The following is a 16,810-nucleotide window of genomic DNA, read 5'->3' as shown; positions in this document are numbered from 1 at the left end:
ATTACGTAGCCTTAAGTCAAATGAATTGTTCAATTAAAACAGCAACAGCAACAAAGCAGAAAAAAATACAAACAAGCTCATTAAAAGTTTAGGCCATAATTCAGCGCCCACACATTAAATACTCGCATATGATTAAATATAGTTATTATGGATACAAATTTGATTTTGATTATTAATTTTGTTCTTGGCTTTGCTTTTGTTTTATAAGTAGGCGTTAAATATTTAACATAAATTGTACATATTTCAAGTCAGCAGCAATTTTCGTTGATGTCGTCAGCGCTTGCAGTGTAGATCATATCATATCAAAGTGTGTGAGACCCATATATGTATATTGATTGACATAATCCAAGTGCTTTGCCGTTGCATGAATCTTAAATGAGAAATCAGTTAAATATTAACAATTTCATTTAACTTTATGGATCTTGATAAATTTTAATATAAACCTTTCTCATTTCTGCCAGACGAACGCGATGCCATTCAAAAGAAGACTTTCACAAAATGGGTTAACAAACATCTTAAAAAGGTGAGTGCATAGCAGACTCACGGAGTGAGCCGCTGATCCACAGTTATCATGAAACATACATATCATCAACATAAGTGCTCCATTTAAGACCCTCATCCAAATTAAACATTTACGATTTTTACGAGCAAAACTTAGGATTTTTATCAATTTATGTAAAATTAAAATAGCATTCCTTTATGCTCTCTTTCTTAACTCTCTTAACTACAAGCAGCATTGGAAGTATGCCAAGGTATAGTGTTTGTATAAAAAGTACTACGTTTCCAAATTAGTTTTATTTTTGTTCTCAATATTTGCTTTTAAATTTGAAAATCTCACGGAGTACTCTATTAAATTTGCAGACCTATACCATGCTACATGTTTGTGTTACCACAAATGGTATACCCTGTTGTTCACAGTCAGTAAGTTGTGCAAATCTCAAGCAGAGTTTCAACGTGTATAAATGTTTTGCATATATAATTATTAAATATATATATCTAGTACTGAGAGATAAATATATTCAATTTTAATTCAAGAATTTATTTGAAAAGACTATTATTATTACTTTTTCAATTATTGTTGAAGGTTTCTTTTAAAAATATTTTAAAAACAGTTGTATATTTTGAGGCGTTGTACACTAAAATTTGTTCGTTTTTGATTTGTTCGTTTCCTTATGCTCGTTTATTGTTCTTCACTAAATGCACCCGCCCACTAATTTTGAATTCCTAAACACCGAATCCTTGTAAACACTTTCTTAACACCCTGCATGCATATACATAGATGTATATATTTGTATAACCTTCAACTTTTACTTTTCAACTGTCGCCTAACTTGTTTTGTTTTCCTCTTCTTCTTCGTTTTTCCACCTGCCCAGGCCAATCGGCGAGTCGTGGATTTATTTGAGGATTTGCGCGATGGTCACAATTTGCTTTCACTCTTGGAGGTGCTATCTGGCGAACACCTGGTAAGTAGCCGCAACCAGCTAGCTCTATTGACAACTTGTGTGTCAAATAAGATTTTTGTACTCGTTTTTAATTTTCCTATTCGTTACTTTTCCATAGCCACGAGAGAAGGGCAAAATGCGATTCCACATGCTGCAGAATGCACAAATGGCGCTGGATTTTCTGCGCTTTAAGAACATCAAATTGGTCAACATACGCGCCGAGGACATTGTGGATGGTAATCCCAAGCTAACGCTGGGCTTGATCTGGACTATTATATTGCATTTCCAGGTAATGTAGAGCATTCGTTACATTTTATATATAAAAGTTGGATGTAAATGGAGCAAGTTGTTGGAGATATATTCATTAAATATTTATTGATGTTAATTACTAGTTGCAAAACGAAAAGAAGAATCTCTTAAGAAGTTTGAACATTTACATTCCTTGACTGACGAAATAACCTGTGTGATACACTTGTCATAATTGATTTATTTTAAGTGACGCAAGTTTATATATGTAACATTATATAATGTAAAAAATATTTACCTGCCGACTAAATTTACGATACTCGGGAGTTTTATTTGATTTAATTGTTAGAGTTTTGTGAAAGATCTCGATTGTAAGGTACCCCGCCCTAACTCATCTTACTGAAGATCAGTTGAAAATTATTACTGAGACTCTTTGTCACCGTATTTACTATATCTCTCGTTACTTTCTATAGGAGTTAGTTGTACTAATTAAGATAAGCGAAATATGTTAGACAGAAACTGCATAGAGTTAAGGCCAAATAATTAGCTTAACTCCAATTAAAATTGATTTATGTTAAGCTTAACCTATCTCTGTAAGGCGAAGAAACGAGTAAGTAAAGTAACGAGAGAATCTGACCGCGTAGCTCTCGTTACATTACTAAGGTGTTTGCTCGCATTTGAATTAGGATAATCAAATTTGAGTGAATCAGATCTCGCTCGTTCCTTTGCGAACTCGTTTCATTGTAAGGCGGAATGTTCTGGTTCCTTCATTTATAATAGCTTTAACATTATTGCCTAATGGGCTTATATAAGCTAGGCTAGGCAATGTACTTGTTACATTCTTTTGTCGTTACAATCCTAAAAGCAATCATACTCTGTTTCTGATCCAACTACTCGCTGCATTTTAGCAAGCATAGAACTGGTTTCTCAGTGAGTTTTGACTGGGTGTGTGTGTGTGTGAGTGCGTAAATGGAGCAAGTGTTGGATAACTGTGGGCAGGTCCACGAAATGTTGCCCAACATGGCGACAGTATCAAAGACAGCGTCAGTGGCGCCCACACGCAACAATTGGGCGAAGGTGACCCTCAAACTGGCCGCCCAATTCGTTAACAAATGTTCACACAACGAACGAGTTCGTTTTCATTTGGGCGTATTTGCTGTATATATTGTAGATTTGTACATATATACACGTATGTACACGTATGTTATAGTTTCGTCATCGATTCATTGATCAACAACTGCAGCTCGGCCCACACAAACAAACACACTCATAGACACACGCACACATATTGGTTATTTCAGCTTCGATTTTCGGTTAAATATTGAGCCTGATCTACTACCCAGCAGCTGTTATTTTTACAGCAGATCTCTCCGGCTCTGTTGACTTATTTTGGCGAACGCGGCGCTGCCTTTTAAGGTAGCCAGTTTACCTTCTCTTCATCAGCATCGTCTCAGCGTCTACTGAGCGGTTGACTGACACACATAACCAAGTCCAAGTGGCTGCTACAGTTCGTCAACTGTTGTTGTTATTGTCCACAAGGCCGCCACAAATCAGCCACTTGGCCAGGCCACCTACACAGCCAAAAACATAAAATAACACGAAAATTAACAACGCACTCGATCGCATGGAGCTCTGGAAAAGGTTGTAGTGCCCGTTGCGACACCTTTGCGCATAATGAAGCTGTTCACCAAATAACAAGCATCTTATCTCTGAAATATGATTGCAGCCTTAAAGCATCGAGCTTGAGTCGAGCTGTAAATGTATAAATTAAACTATTTTCAAATCAATCAATATTCTCTTAGATAGCATTTGTCAGACCCTCGAGCAGTAGCTACGGATTAATGTGAGCCCATTATTATTAGAAAATTATACGATTTCTTTGAATATTTGTTAGATTACATCATAAGTGTTTTTTAAACTGTATTATTGGCAGTTAATTTTTTGTTTTCGATTAATTTCGAATAGATAATCAGAATTGACATAAATTCGAGGTTGAAAAAAAAAATAGAGTAAATTGTTGAAGTTTGAAATTTGTTGTTTTGGTTTTTAATACTTTATCAATTTTGTTTATTTTATATTATTACAATTTAAAAAACGTGTTAATAACTAAATATTTCAATTTAAAATGGTTTCCAATTCGATTAAGAAATCCGAAATATTACCAATTTTATATACAGATATACATATGTATGAGTTTATATGAGTGTTAAAATGTTTAATAGTGCTTTAAATACATTCATACAGTGTTATTTGGTTTCTTATAATTTCCAAAGGCTGAATTCAGAAGTTTTTTCCGAAGATTCATAGCGCAAAGCTCAAATTACTTTTTAAGGCAATTGCAATTCTTTTCAAGCCAAATATTTCTGTTGTAGTTGAGGTGAGCAGAAAGGTGTTTAACATGCCACTTGCACTTGCATGTATAACATGAAAAACATATCTCAGAGCTGTGCACAAGTAAATTCCTTGATGGGTTTCTCATTAGTTATATCAACTCTTAGCTTTCGACTTGAGTTCGGCTTGGCTTGGGGCACGCCTCTGGGGCTCGCTTAGTCATCGGGCATGTTGCACATTTCCGCACTGCGTCTCGAGTCTCCGTGTCTCGAGTCACAATGTGTGTCAACAACAGCAACAACAACAACAGCAACCAAACTAGATGCAACTTAAAACTCGGGTATTTCGTAATTTGTGACGGCGCATGCCGCATCGAGCTGCGTTCGATGTTCGGCGGCTCGGATTGATCGATGGGGCGCATAAATGCTCAATGATGCTGCCAGTCAGCCGCGGTGGCAGCCAGCAGCAGCAGCAACAGCAACAGCAACAACGACAACAACAACAACGACAACAACAACGGCCATGAGGCAACAACAGCAACTGTTGCTGCTGATTCAATTGAGGCAAAACGAATTGTAAATCACTTGACAATGTGAAACTCAATCGCGCGTCATTTACTGTTTATGTTATTTATTATTTCTTGCTGTCTCGCATTTAACGTGTGCGCCCCTCACGCGTCTCGTCTTGGCCTGGCAATTGTCGTTGGCCAAGGATTTATGTATATTGCGGCCTGCAGTTGCGGGTGTCTCTCGCTCTCTGTGTATCTGTGTATCTGCGTATCTTTGTATCTGTTGCTGTTTGTTTGTGAGTCGCTGATGTCATTTAGTCATTCGCAATGCAAATTTGTGAGCGCGACTTAAAAGGATATTTCTGCTTATTATACACAAATGAATGGTATATATGTGTGTATGTACCCTATGTAGCCCCAAAAATGGTTAGCCCAAAATGAAAATGAAAAAAAGGAAGGGTATAATCAAGTTGTGCCAGTTTATTTAAGGGGCTGGCAGTTGACTTTTTTATGGGCATATATTTCTTCATAGCTCCACGCATTGAGAGATTCTGTAACAGTCATTTTCGGTTTGTGAAACCAATTTTTATATTACTTCTGTTATATTGCTATTGAATATTTTCCACATAATTCTTCAAATGTGAATTAACTAAAAACAAATTTTCCAATTAATTTTATCTAAAATATTTTGAATTTTGAGCAAGTATTTTCTCACACCAAAAATTCTACTGCCACTCGAAAGTCTTTGAACTATATATTTTCAATCTATTTATCGGCACTATCTCCATATTTGCAGATGTATCCATCTGTTGTCTATTGTTCATATATTCTTTGGTTTATCCATCGTTCTGTCTACCCAACTATGATATCATATACGAATTCCGTTAATTAAAAGTATCTAAATAATATATCACTCTTCGCTATAATAAGAAAATTAAAAACACTTTAGCTTTGATCTGAATTGAGTTTTTATTATGCCATTTTGCATTCGAAATTGCATTTAACTCAGACAAACTGTGTTTGGGGCGTTGACTTGAACGAAATCTCGTTTGGAGATCGCGTTTCGGTTGAATTTCAATTATGACATAATGCTTATTTATACGGCAATTGCAAAGATATTCGCATTGTTATTTATATTTTTCAAGTCTGTCTTTCTGTGTGTTTGTCTATCTGCCCGTTTGCATTAAATTCAATTAAATGGCGCATTTTATAGGTCAATGTGCAAAATACGAAATGTTTAATTCAAAGCGAAGCCGATGCCAATAAATTGCAATCAATTTGCCAAGCAAACCCGGCGGCAGTTTGTAACGCTGCTTTGGCTATAATTAAGTTATAAATTGTGCCTTATAGATAATCGCTGTGATCTACGAAACACCCACAAAAGCTCAGAATTTCCCTCGAATGAGGAGTGCCACGGGGTGTTTAAAGTATATATATCTATATAATGTATTTATGTGAGTAGTCAAGTTCTGACAGGCCTTCGCCTTGACTTTAAAACATTTGCTGACTTCCGTCAGCTGGAGATACTTAGTTGCTGCTAAGCTGTGCGCGTTCTCAATTGTTTAATTTGAGCACAAAAAGACAGAAAGACAGAAAAACAGACAAATTCATAAGTTTATGACTTAAGCAGCAGGCTAAACTGGTTGAGCATGCGCCACGAAAAGTTGCCCTGTAAACAGAATTTGTCAAAAATTTGAATAATACCTCTTAAATAATTTATGTATACTTGATAAGATTGTTAAGAAATTCGCCAAATAGCCGTAAATATATAAATATGTATATTTTGTTCAGGTTTTTAAGATTCATTATTTATTCATTTCAAGATTATTCATTTTAATTGAACTGCATTTGATATATGTTCTTCCACATTGCTAAATTTGTGAATTTCTGCTGTATTTAATTTTAAGAACAATATATTAGATGTTTCAGATCAGCTAATATATGCCATATATACTCTATATATATTTGGTGATGCTGAGAGAATGATTTGATATGATGATAGAATGATCTATGCTTGTCCTTGACTGAACTTAGCTTGATATACCCGATAGGCTTCTCGTTTACAGAGCATTAAAGAGTGCCGCTGGCTAACTAGCTGCACGGCTTAAAAGAAGTCTGTGAAATCTATGTCGAATTACGCCTGACAAACGTTTTCATTATAAGCTTTGCGTCTAATTTTCCAAGCAATTTTTGCACATAATTCAACACTCGTTTTGTCTTTTTTGACTGTGCTTGGGCACAGCTCAGGTGTTTCATTTGCGCTGTATCCGACAGATACAGATGCGCCTGCTGTATTTGGGCAGATTACCATAAAAGTACAAACAGAAAAAAAAAATGAAACAAGCACTTGATGTTTAGTTGGGGTGCCCATGCGTTAAGCTAGCAAAAAGTCAGCTTTTAATTTCAGATTTGTTCTCTAAAGAAAGTATCTCGAGCTACTGCTCCGGCTCACATCATCAGCTTTTGGTATTTTGATTTATTATAAGACCTGCGCCACAACCGACTCAATGACAGTCGACGCTCAGCGCTGCTTCAGGTGGAACAAAATACAAAAGCGTATTATTTCTGAAAGCCAATAACAGAAGGCTTATGGCATGAAATGAAATAAAATGTGTTATTTGTTTATGCCTTGGTCATGACATCAGCCATATAACAATATTGCTGACCCACCGCGTTAGAAGTGTCACGTACTAAGAAACAAAAACGAAAGACTTCAACGCAAGCAACGAACTTGCTAGCTGAACCAGAACAGAAATGGAAAAATAAAGAAAAACAAAACAAACAAAATGCACTTATATGTCTCAATTTATGATACCGATGACTGAATTTCGTTTATGATGCGTGGGCAGCTGCTGAAAACCGAATCGAACATCAAAATCTATATCGAAATATATGTATAGATCGATGTGTATGTAGCCAGTCACAATATTTTTAAATGTTTGCCATTTCGTTTCATTAATAAATTGCTTAGCAGCTTTTGCACAAATATGGCCCGAGTGCCTGCAAACAGGTTGAACATGCGCTCAATCACTCAATACATTCTCAATGTATGTATATATCTATTTAAATATATATATACATATATATATATATATATATGTATATATAGCATTGGCCAGTTTAGACAGCGAGGCGCAACCACGCAAAAAATTCCGCATTTTCATATGCAAATGTTTAAGCTAGCCATATAAGCAAAGATCAGTTCAGCTCAGTTCAATTTGAGGGGTATCTTACACGCGGCTCGAACGTGTTTCAATTCACAACCGTTGATAATTAATATGAATGAACAACAATTACAATAACAACAGCAACAATCATTTCAATAGCTCAAGTACGTATCTGTGTGCTTCACATTAGCTACATTCTGAGTGCCCAGTCAGATATCTGGTTATATAGTTATAGAGTGATATGTAATTTATAATTTTATTGATGACGAGCCCACACGCTTTGCCGCTTGCCGCTTGACAGTAAAAGCAGCTAGGAATGTTACATATTTGGCTTGTCAAATGACGTGCCCACACTAAAGCTCACATAATGCGACTGAATAGCTAAATTACGTGATATAATAGCTAAATACAAATTACTGCTTCTATTTGTTATAGTTATTCACATCAATCTTTGATATTTACCCTTAAGACTATAAGCAAGGGAGCAGTTACTTGGAGCACTTACATGAACTTAACAGCTGAACAGCAACTGTTAAGTCACTGTCAAGATGCCACCAAAATTTTATTCTAATATGATTGTAAGAAAAGTTTTAAATGTTCTGAGGCTATAAATAAACTGTAATTTAATCGCAAGCTGAAACTAATCAAAAATAAAAAGTATTTTATTAAAGTGTTTGTCAGCTTGAATTTCTAACTAGTGGCTTCTTCAATCAGTACTTTCTCTGATCAGCATAATGTCTGTTCTAGGAAAATATGTAAAAAATGTTAGCAATTCTTTTCTGCTAAATCATCTTGAGCCATTTTTTTAAACCTGAGCTAAAAAGATGTTCTTGTTGCATAGCGAACACTTTGAATAATTACTTTAAATATTGCTCTAGCTTGACCTTCTTTAAGCCAACCTATATTAAGTAGAAGATATCTAATCTGTGATTAACATCATTCAACATTCGTAGCTGAACTCAAACTAAGCTTATATTAGGTCATATGAGTTAACTGCCGAAACCGTATGGAAATTCTAAGGTTCAATAATTGCTGTGGGCATATGTTTGGTTCATTTTAGCTATTTCTATAGTATACTAATAGACTTTTTATGAATCTTACAGTTGTCATATTCCCATGTTATTTAGCTAGACAAATTGTTCATGCCATTGGGCTTCCCTATTATATTTCCTTGTTTACAGGCCATATAAACGATAATCCCGACAGATTTGTTTATCGTATCGATAACAGATTAGAGAAGTATTTACGATTTTGATCGTGCGGGTTCTAATTGCAATCGCATTGAGCTACCGTTTGGGTATCTAGCACTTCCCACATTTATGAGCTATTTGAGATTGCGATGCTATTTAGCCACCACAAATAGCACGTTCTAGGTGCGAAACGTTGCTCAAATTACCAGAAAATGCATAGATAATGCACAACTATTTACTCTCTTGCATCACATCGGTATTAATAAGCTAGTCAGAGACTTCTCCCTCAGCCGTATCCCTGCTTCTTTTGTTGTTGTTTTACTTTTGACTAATTAGATTTTCAATTCTATTGGTAGCAGCAGCAAAAATTGCAGTAGCTAGAAACGAATAGGCAACAACAATGTGCCATCGTAGCGCTTCTCCATTTCGCTGTTTACATACAATGCACGAGTACGTATGTATATATTTATTAGCTGTATATATGTTTTGTCTATATACGTAGCAGGTAATACAAAACAGCTGTAGTTACTGGCTTTTTAGCCATGTAGGGCAACACGGGCTGGTCGCTCATGCAAAATGCTAATTAGCCTCCTATATATGTGACTCCCTAACTGTCAGTCTGTCTGTTTTAGCACAGACCCTGCAGTCCCCCCTTTCTGTCAATATGTGTGTGAGTGTGTATGTGTGTGGGGAGGTTAACCTCTCTACCTACCATATAAATCAATCGTTACATGGCATTTCCCGTCTCTCGCATGCGAGTGTTACATTTATAGAGATTTCAACACCCACTCGCATCAATTACACTTTCTAGACAACCATCTATAAGGGATATTGCGGTGACAGTTTGTGTGACCATTTTTGATTAGAATATGATTCGAACGCGTTTTAATTGCTGCTCGAAATGGTTGCTCTTAGCACACCTTAGCGCACACTTCTAGATCGACTGCAAAGCAAATTCATTTAAATATTTAGGTACTTAGGCGCACGTTTACTCGTTTAAAAGATTTATGAACACTTTAAGTGAAGTTTTTAATTTGTTTACATTTTTATTTTCAATATATATGCATATTTATATGTATTAATTTTAAAATATAATTAAGCTGTTTAGAAAACATTTTAGATCATTTTCGCCCACATTCTTAACAATATTTCAAAGTGTTTAAAAGTAATAACCTACTTGAAATTAATTTATATGCGAGGAGTAAATCTTTTACTTTTTTTTAGAGTATGTACATCAGCCAATTTTATAATATAAAAGTGATTATTCAGTCTACAGACACTGTTATAAATTATTGAACTAATAAGTTTTAGTACACATTTAGTATGATTTGTAGTGCTAAATCATCACCTAATAAGCTAAGCTAATAAATACCCAAAAATATATACGAATATGCACAAATACGAATATTTTTTAGGAACTGATCTCAAAGTGCAATTTAGCAGGCTTTTACTTGAAAACAAACCGAAAACTTTACTTCATGCACTGCTTCACTATAAAAATAACAAATGAAAGAGTCAAGCAGCACTTAGTACTTCAATTAAAAAGTCTGCAATAATATTTGTTAGAGATTAAAAACCCATAGATTAAAAAACCACATATATAAATATATATGTTTTCATTTATCCGTGCAGAAAATATCTTTCCTATATTTTATATTTTTAGTAGAGCTTGCTAAGCTAATAACTATTTATGATGATATTCCTGTTTTTCGTTTTACTTTTCTTTATCTGTAGTTCAACGTTCAGCCATGTTGCTTTGTCCCATTTAGTACATTTTTTATTACCCATTAATAATGGCCAAATTCGCAAAATTTCCCTGTTTTTTCCCACTGTGGCCTTTTCGCTAGACTTTAAAAGAGTTCCCAGCATTTGGGTTTGTTTCTGGCTTGTGTAACCTGTAAAAAGTGATGGTCGTTTTGGTGGTCTGTCCAAGTTTTATTTTCGGGTCACTCCATGGCTTTGGCTGACCAGTTGGAGCAGTGCCGCGCAGCTTGCCCAGCTGTGTAATGACTGAGTCGTGATATGTTATGAGCATCAAATTCAAATTACTTTTGACTAATTTAGTTTTGTGCGAATCGGCAAAGGCAAAGAAAATGTCGTGGGGTCAGTCAACTACAACAGCAGCCGCACTGGAAGCAATAGAAGCCGATGTTTGGTTTCTTCTAATTAGTGAGCAGATGATTCTCCGATTACAACTGACTTGACCCACTGTGCAACTGCGCAGAGCGTCAAGTCTTAATCACAAAACTTGTTGTTCTTTCTGGTTTCGCCCGAAGACTTAGGATTGTTTTTTTTGTGTGTGTGTTATGTTTGGCATTCTTATTGTTATTATGAGCATTCTATGGCTTTGGCTTTTGTCTCGATTTCTATTTTGGGCCAAGAAGTACTAGCAGAGCGACTACCTGATGGCTTTGATGTCTCGATGACGCAGCCCGAAATGTTTTGACTCACAAAGGTGAATAGAAGTCCAAGTCAAACATTGTAGCAACATGGTAAATTTTGGCTACCACAAACCAAATGACAACAGCAACAGCAACAAGTTAAGGCGCCGCAAATGCTTATGCAAGAAGACCCTGCACAGCTAAAAGACACATGATAATCCGATTAATCGACTTTTATATTTATCCTTAACTATCTGTCTACGGTAGACTAGCTAAATGCTTATCCATTGCTTTGTATTCGCCGCTTCCACTTGATAGGTTTAGTCATTAAAAACTAATAGTCCAATTTATGTCCATTTGGATGGTTTCTCCATGAACTTTTTAGATACATATATTGGATTTTGTTTATTTGTGTGCTATAAGATTTCATTTTCTCTAAACTGTATTCCAAGTTCCTTAACTTGTTCAGATAATAAATTATCGAAGTATATAAGCTATAATATATAATATAAAAATACTCTAATGTCCTGTCGTGTATCTATATGTAATACCTGTACTAAAGCATAAAGAATACCCAGAATGAAGGAGCCCAAGTAAGACAGGCTTATCATCTTCAAATCGACTTAGCCAATTTTTTTTTATCAAATGAGAAGTTTATTTAAAAGTTGCTTGTTTTAAGATCATTCTTAAAATTTCCACATCCTACATAGCAGATATTTGTAGTGGACCTTTATTATGACGTTTATCACTAACTAAGTATTAACTATTACTAAAGCTACTATGGCTGAGAATATTCACCTCTATTCAATAGGTATCTTTTGTTCGAGCATTTTTAAGTTGTACTTTACTCTTTGCTATTGTAACCTTCATTTTGCATATTTGTTGTTGTTCTGCGTTGGCAGCTGTTGTTGTTGTTGTAGTAGTTGTTGTTCTTGCGGCGCTGCGTTGGCGTAGGCGTTGGTTGCTATGACTGCCAGCCACACACACACTCACACACACACACACACTCACACACATGCACACACAGGTGTAGCTGTTGTTGTTGTAATATACATACGTCATGTGGTAGGAGCGCTGAGCTCGAAGTCAGCAATCCATAACGGGGTTGTCTGCTGGCAGCGACGTCAACGTCGACGTTGGCGTCAACGGTCGCACACACACGCACACACACATACACACGCACAGCTGTCAGCACGATCGCAATTTCAGTTCCAATTCCGAATTAAACAATTTTTGTTCAAGCTTTGCCTTTGGAACGCCAACGCCGGTTGGCGTTTTTCTTGTGCCAATTCCATTTCGTCTCAAATGCGTATTTTGTTGCTGCTTTTTCTATTCTCGCCACAACAGACGCCAGCAGCGCTGCCAGCAGCGACGGCGTCAACCGTAAACACCTGGCCTGAGCAACACTTTAAGCGTTTTAACTTGGTCCGATCGCGTTTAGTCGTTGTTGAGCCGCCGCACACATTCGTTGTTAGTGCCCCCCGTCGCATGTATCTTTAACGTACATATATATAGAGAGATATAAATACAATTGTACATTGTAATACTATCTATAAGTCGTAAAATGCCTATGTCCAGCTAAACGTAGAACGATAGCAATCTAAACTAATATTGTCATGTGCCTTGCTGCAATTTTTTCAATGTTTAAATATATATATTAATAAATAAATAATTAGAGCAAAAATTCGCGCGGCTTTTATGCTCCAGATTAAAAGAAAGAATATTTATTAAAAAAAAGATAAAAATAAAATTAATAATTTGAAACGAAAAGTTTACATAAAATGAGAGCAAACTACGTGAGGATAAACTAATATGCAATAATATCAACAAATATAAAGAAATTTAAATAAAATATTAAAAAAAAAAAAAAATGATAAAAATAATTTAATTTTACAATGATAGACATCTATCGAAGAAAATTAACGACACAAATATCTTTTCAAACATATTAAAAAGTAATAAACATGTTTGAGATATGTTTTAAGATTAACTAAATAGATAGTCATGATGTTAAATAAAATTGAAATTTATATGCATTTTGTATACTTTTAATTTGATTTAGCAGTATGTATCTGCCAAGTTAATTAAAAATATATATAAATAAAATCATAAACAAGTGAAAGACAAAGTCAATATAATAATGCTTAAAATACACACATAAATAAAACAAATCACAAAAAAACAAACAACACCAACAACAATATGGAAACAAAACAAAAAACAAGACAAGACAAGTTAAAACTCTTTTTGCATGATGTCAGAGAACGCGCCGAGCTTCAATTTCAATTTCCATATGGGATTTATATCTGGCTAGCGGCTCGTAAAAGCCCCCTCGAGCTGACCGCGTCTCAATCTTTGTGTCTGTCTCGATTTATTAATGCGCCTGCTGCAGTATCGTTATTTTTGATTTATTAAATGCCGCCTATATCAATTGATTTCAATCTGAATGCAATTGAGTTCAATTTTGTTTCAATTAAGTGTGCTTCATAAGACGAATTCATTTTTTCAAGTGTTTGTCTGTTGTGTGTGTGTGTGAGTGAGTGTAATAAAGTGTTGCTGCAATAGCAGTAAAAATAATGACGTGCCCAGACATATGGCATCTCCCTCTTCTGTTCCGCTTCAGCTCATTTTAGCAAAAATAAATGTTTAAAATATTTTGTGCTTTTTGTTTGGGCTGTTTATTTTATGATTTGCCCGATTTGAATTTATGTGCTGTCATTGCAAAGCCAATGCAAATATTGTCTAAAGTCGTCAACTTCAAACAGTAGCCAGCAGCCAAAATAGGCAAGAGCTACTTGGTTATAGAGAGAACAACAGCTGCTGCTGCTGCTGCGGCTGCGGCTGCGGCTGCGGCTCCATTCAAAATGTCAAGCCATTAACGCCTCTTAGTGTCGCCTCCGCAGACACTTAAAGCCAAAAACAAAACAAAAATCACTTCATTCAACTGCAGCATTTTTATTTTATTTTGCTTTTAATAATGTTGCAATTAGCATTTTTTGTTGATCTGTGTGAGTGTGAATGTGTGTGTGTGTGTGTGTGTGTGTGTGTGTGTGTGTGTGTGTCTGTATGGGAGGAGGAGCTGTCGACCGCCATGTCACGCATTTGCGCAGGCGTCGCCTTTCAATGGTAGATTAATGGGTGGGTGCTCATTTTGGCCAAACAACTTATTGCTGTTGTTGTTGTCGTTGTTGTTGTTGTTGTTCTTGCTTGATCTTGAGCTATAATGATTAGATTTGGTTTTTCATAGTAGTTCCAAATTCATATCATATCTGATGGCCTTGCTTATCAACGCTTTTAAACAAAGCGACTGTCAAGCTAATTGAAATAATAACAAATAAATCGAATGCATAAACTCAGTCATTATTTAAAAGTCTAAATCAATATTTATCAATTCTTTTTTAAGCAATCTGAATTTGATAGACATTTGTTACATATCTTATCTAAACCGTTATACACATTATGTGAATAGCTTCAAATACAGTTCTCTATGGAATTTGTGGAACAGCTTGTTAGCCATCGAGAGAGTGAATTCATCCGTGTTCCATCCCAATACGTTCCTTTGCAAAATCATTCCCTTTCTAGCTTCACAATTAGCTGTATTGTTGTTGTCGTGATTTGTGCCCCGCGGCTTCGCTCGTTCCGTGCACATGAACTTTTAGTTATGGTTGTTGTTACTCTTTTTTTCGTGCGCATAAATATATGAAGAGAAATATTTATAATAAATAAATTACATTTGGCATAACGACTAGCAGATGCACTAAGCTCCTTAGTTTATTGTACATAATTACAAAACTAGTATTGGGATGTATATTATTTAATTGAACTGATTTTTTAAAACAGAAAGTTAGGAAAACATTGCTGCTATTTATCCCGAATTACAAAATCAAGAGATAAATTATATACAATATAAATTATTACTGAAATTTTGAGATCTGATGATATATTTTCTGGTCTTTGAACAACACTTTCTCTAATGTCACACATTTTATATGCCTGAATTGGACAGGTTTAGGATTTATTTATTATATATATTTATAATTTAATAGGTGCACAGATATTTTGTAAACCAATGCATCGTTTGCTCGTTACATATTCTATCTATAGCACTATATACTTTACCTAAAGGCATAGTAATAAAATTCCCAAAGACAGTTAGACAATTGGACCGGCAATCTCTAGTTGGTTGGCTGGCTAATTATGTGTATGTACAAGACATAAATAATTCGCTCATCAGCGGTAGCAACAACAATAACAACAAGTTGAGCACCACTGTGGGGCGAAGCCCTCGACTCTGTGGGTGCCTTTTGGCTGGGTATTTCGCACTGACTCAGAACAAGACATCCGGTGCCAATGCCGGTGCCGGTGGCGGGGCTGGTTTTGGCCGGCTTTTGACTTAATTAAACGCAAATTGCGGTGCCGGCAACTCAATTGTCTGTGAGCACGAGAAATGCGGTGGGGCGGTTGTTGTAGGCAGTTTAAACGAATTATAATCATTTGTTTGAAATCACGCACAAAAATAGAATTACGAATCAAGAGCTGAGAGAGTAAGAGACACAAGAGAAAACGAAACGAAAATCAAAACGAAAGAAAGTCAAGTGAGGAAAAGAAAACAAAACGATATAATAATAAATCAACGATATCTCGATAACGACAACGATAACGATAACAGGCTGGAGTCGAAATCGAAATCATGCACTCCAGCTCCAGCTCACAGTCGACTCTGAAGCGCACTCAGCAGCTGGTGCGGCAAACGAATGGTGGTCCACCCCACGTAAGCAGCGGCAGCGAAGTGGTGCACACCAGCCGTGGACCAGCCATAACGACCAATATCGATGACTCCAATCTGCGCTATCGCCATGAAACGAAACGGGAGCGCACTGTCGAGGCAGTCATCACTGACTATCCGGGCGTGGCGCCGTTTGGGACTGTGCCACACGAGCGCTCGAACATTGAGCGCATCGTCACGTTCCAGGATGCAGTGGATGGGGGTAGAAGCAGCCTGAGGCGTACATCGGATAGCAGTCGCGCCCTGGTACCCTCGAGTGGTGCTCCTACCGGCAGCTATCAGCAGGTGACGCGCAACAAGCGCATCTCCACGGAGGTGCTTGGCTCCAGCGTGGAGAGTACCAAAACATCGCAACGCGCTCCAAATGGACATCGACGTGTGACCACGCACATAGTGCGTAAGGTGACCACGCTGAGTCGCGCCGAGGAGAATCAACAACCGGCGGAGGACTTGCTGCCACCTGCTAAGATGATACGTAGCTCCGAGTTGGAGTATCGACGCGCGATCCCGCCGGCCATTGAGTCGAGTAGCATGCAGCGCAGAGAGGTAAAACAAGGGTTACGATGATATTCGAAGGGGAGGGCAATACTCTACGAAATTATTATAATGTGAAGAGTTGATGGCTGATGATCTATCTTCACTCAAGAAAATATCTCTCTATCTATACGCAAAGAAACCATTGAAGTTTTTTTTACAGCTATTTGTGATGAATAATTTTAGGAACATTTGCTCCATTTACATTCGACACATAAGAAGCAT

The 16,810-nt window shown here is 36.5% G+C and overlaps 1 protein-coding gene across 35 annotated transcripts in view; it reads left to right on the top strand.

Annotated features, from left to right (window-relative positions):
* Nucleotides 1-16,810, top strand: part of LOC6580893 (microtubule-actin cross-linking factor 1) — an 84,365-nt gene that overhangs the window by 21,596 nt on the left and 45,959 nt on the right. For 17 of the 35 annotated variants that reach the window (XM_032730436.2, XM_032730437.2, XM_032730434.2 and 14 more), the window contains exons 2-4: nucleotides 462-523; nucleotides 1,374-1,463; nucleotides 1,561-1,731. In XM_032730436.2, coding sequence (XP_032586327.1) covers nucleotides 462-523; nucleotides 1,374-1,463; nucleotides 1,561-1,731 — 323 coding nt within the window. Of the gene's footprint in view, nucleotides 1-461; nucleotides 524-734; nucleotides 753-861; nucleotides 922-1,373; nucleotides 1,464-1,560; nucleotides 1,732-15,940; nucleotides 16,598-16,810 lie in introns of those variants that run through there. The other 18 variants (XM_015164491.3, XM_015164499.3, XM_032730440.2 and 15 more) reach the window with 2 other exon arrangements.

This window comes from Drosophila mojavensis, unplaced genomic scaffold (assembly GCF_018153725.1).
Source record: "Drosophila mojavensis isolate 15081-1352.22 unplaced genomic scaffold, ASM1815372v1 contig_81, whole genome shotgun sequence".
NCBI classification, from domain to species: domain Eukaryota; kingdom Metazoa; phylum Arthropoda; class Insecta; order Diptera; family Drosophilidae; genus Drosophila; species Drosophila mojavensis.
The sequence above is the reverse complement of the archived record's forward strand: the minus strand, read 5'-3'. Positions and strand labels throughout refer to the sequence as shown.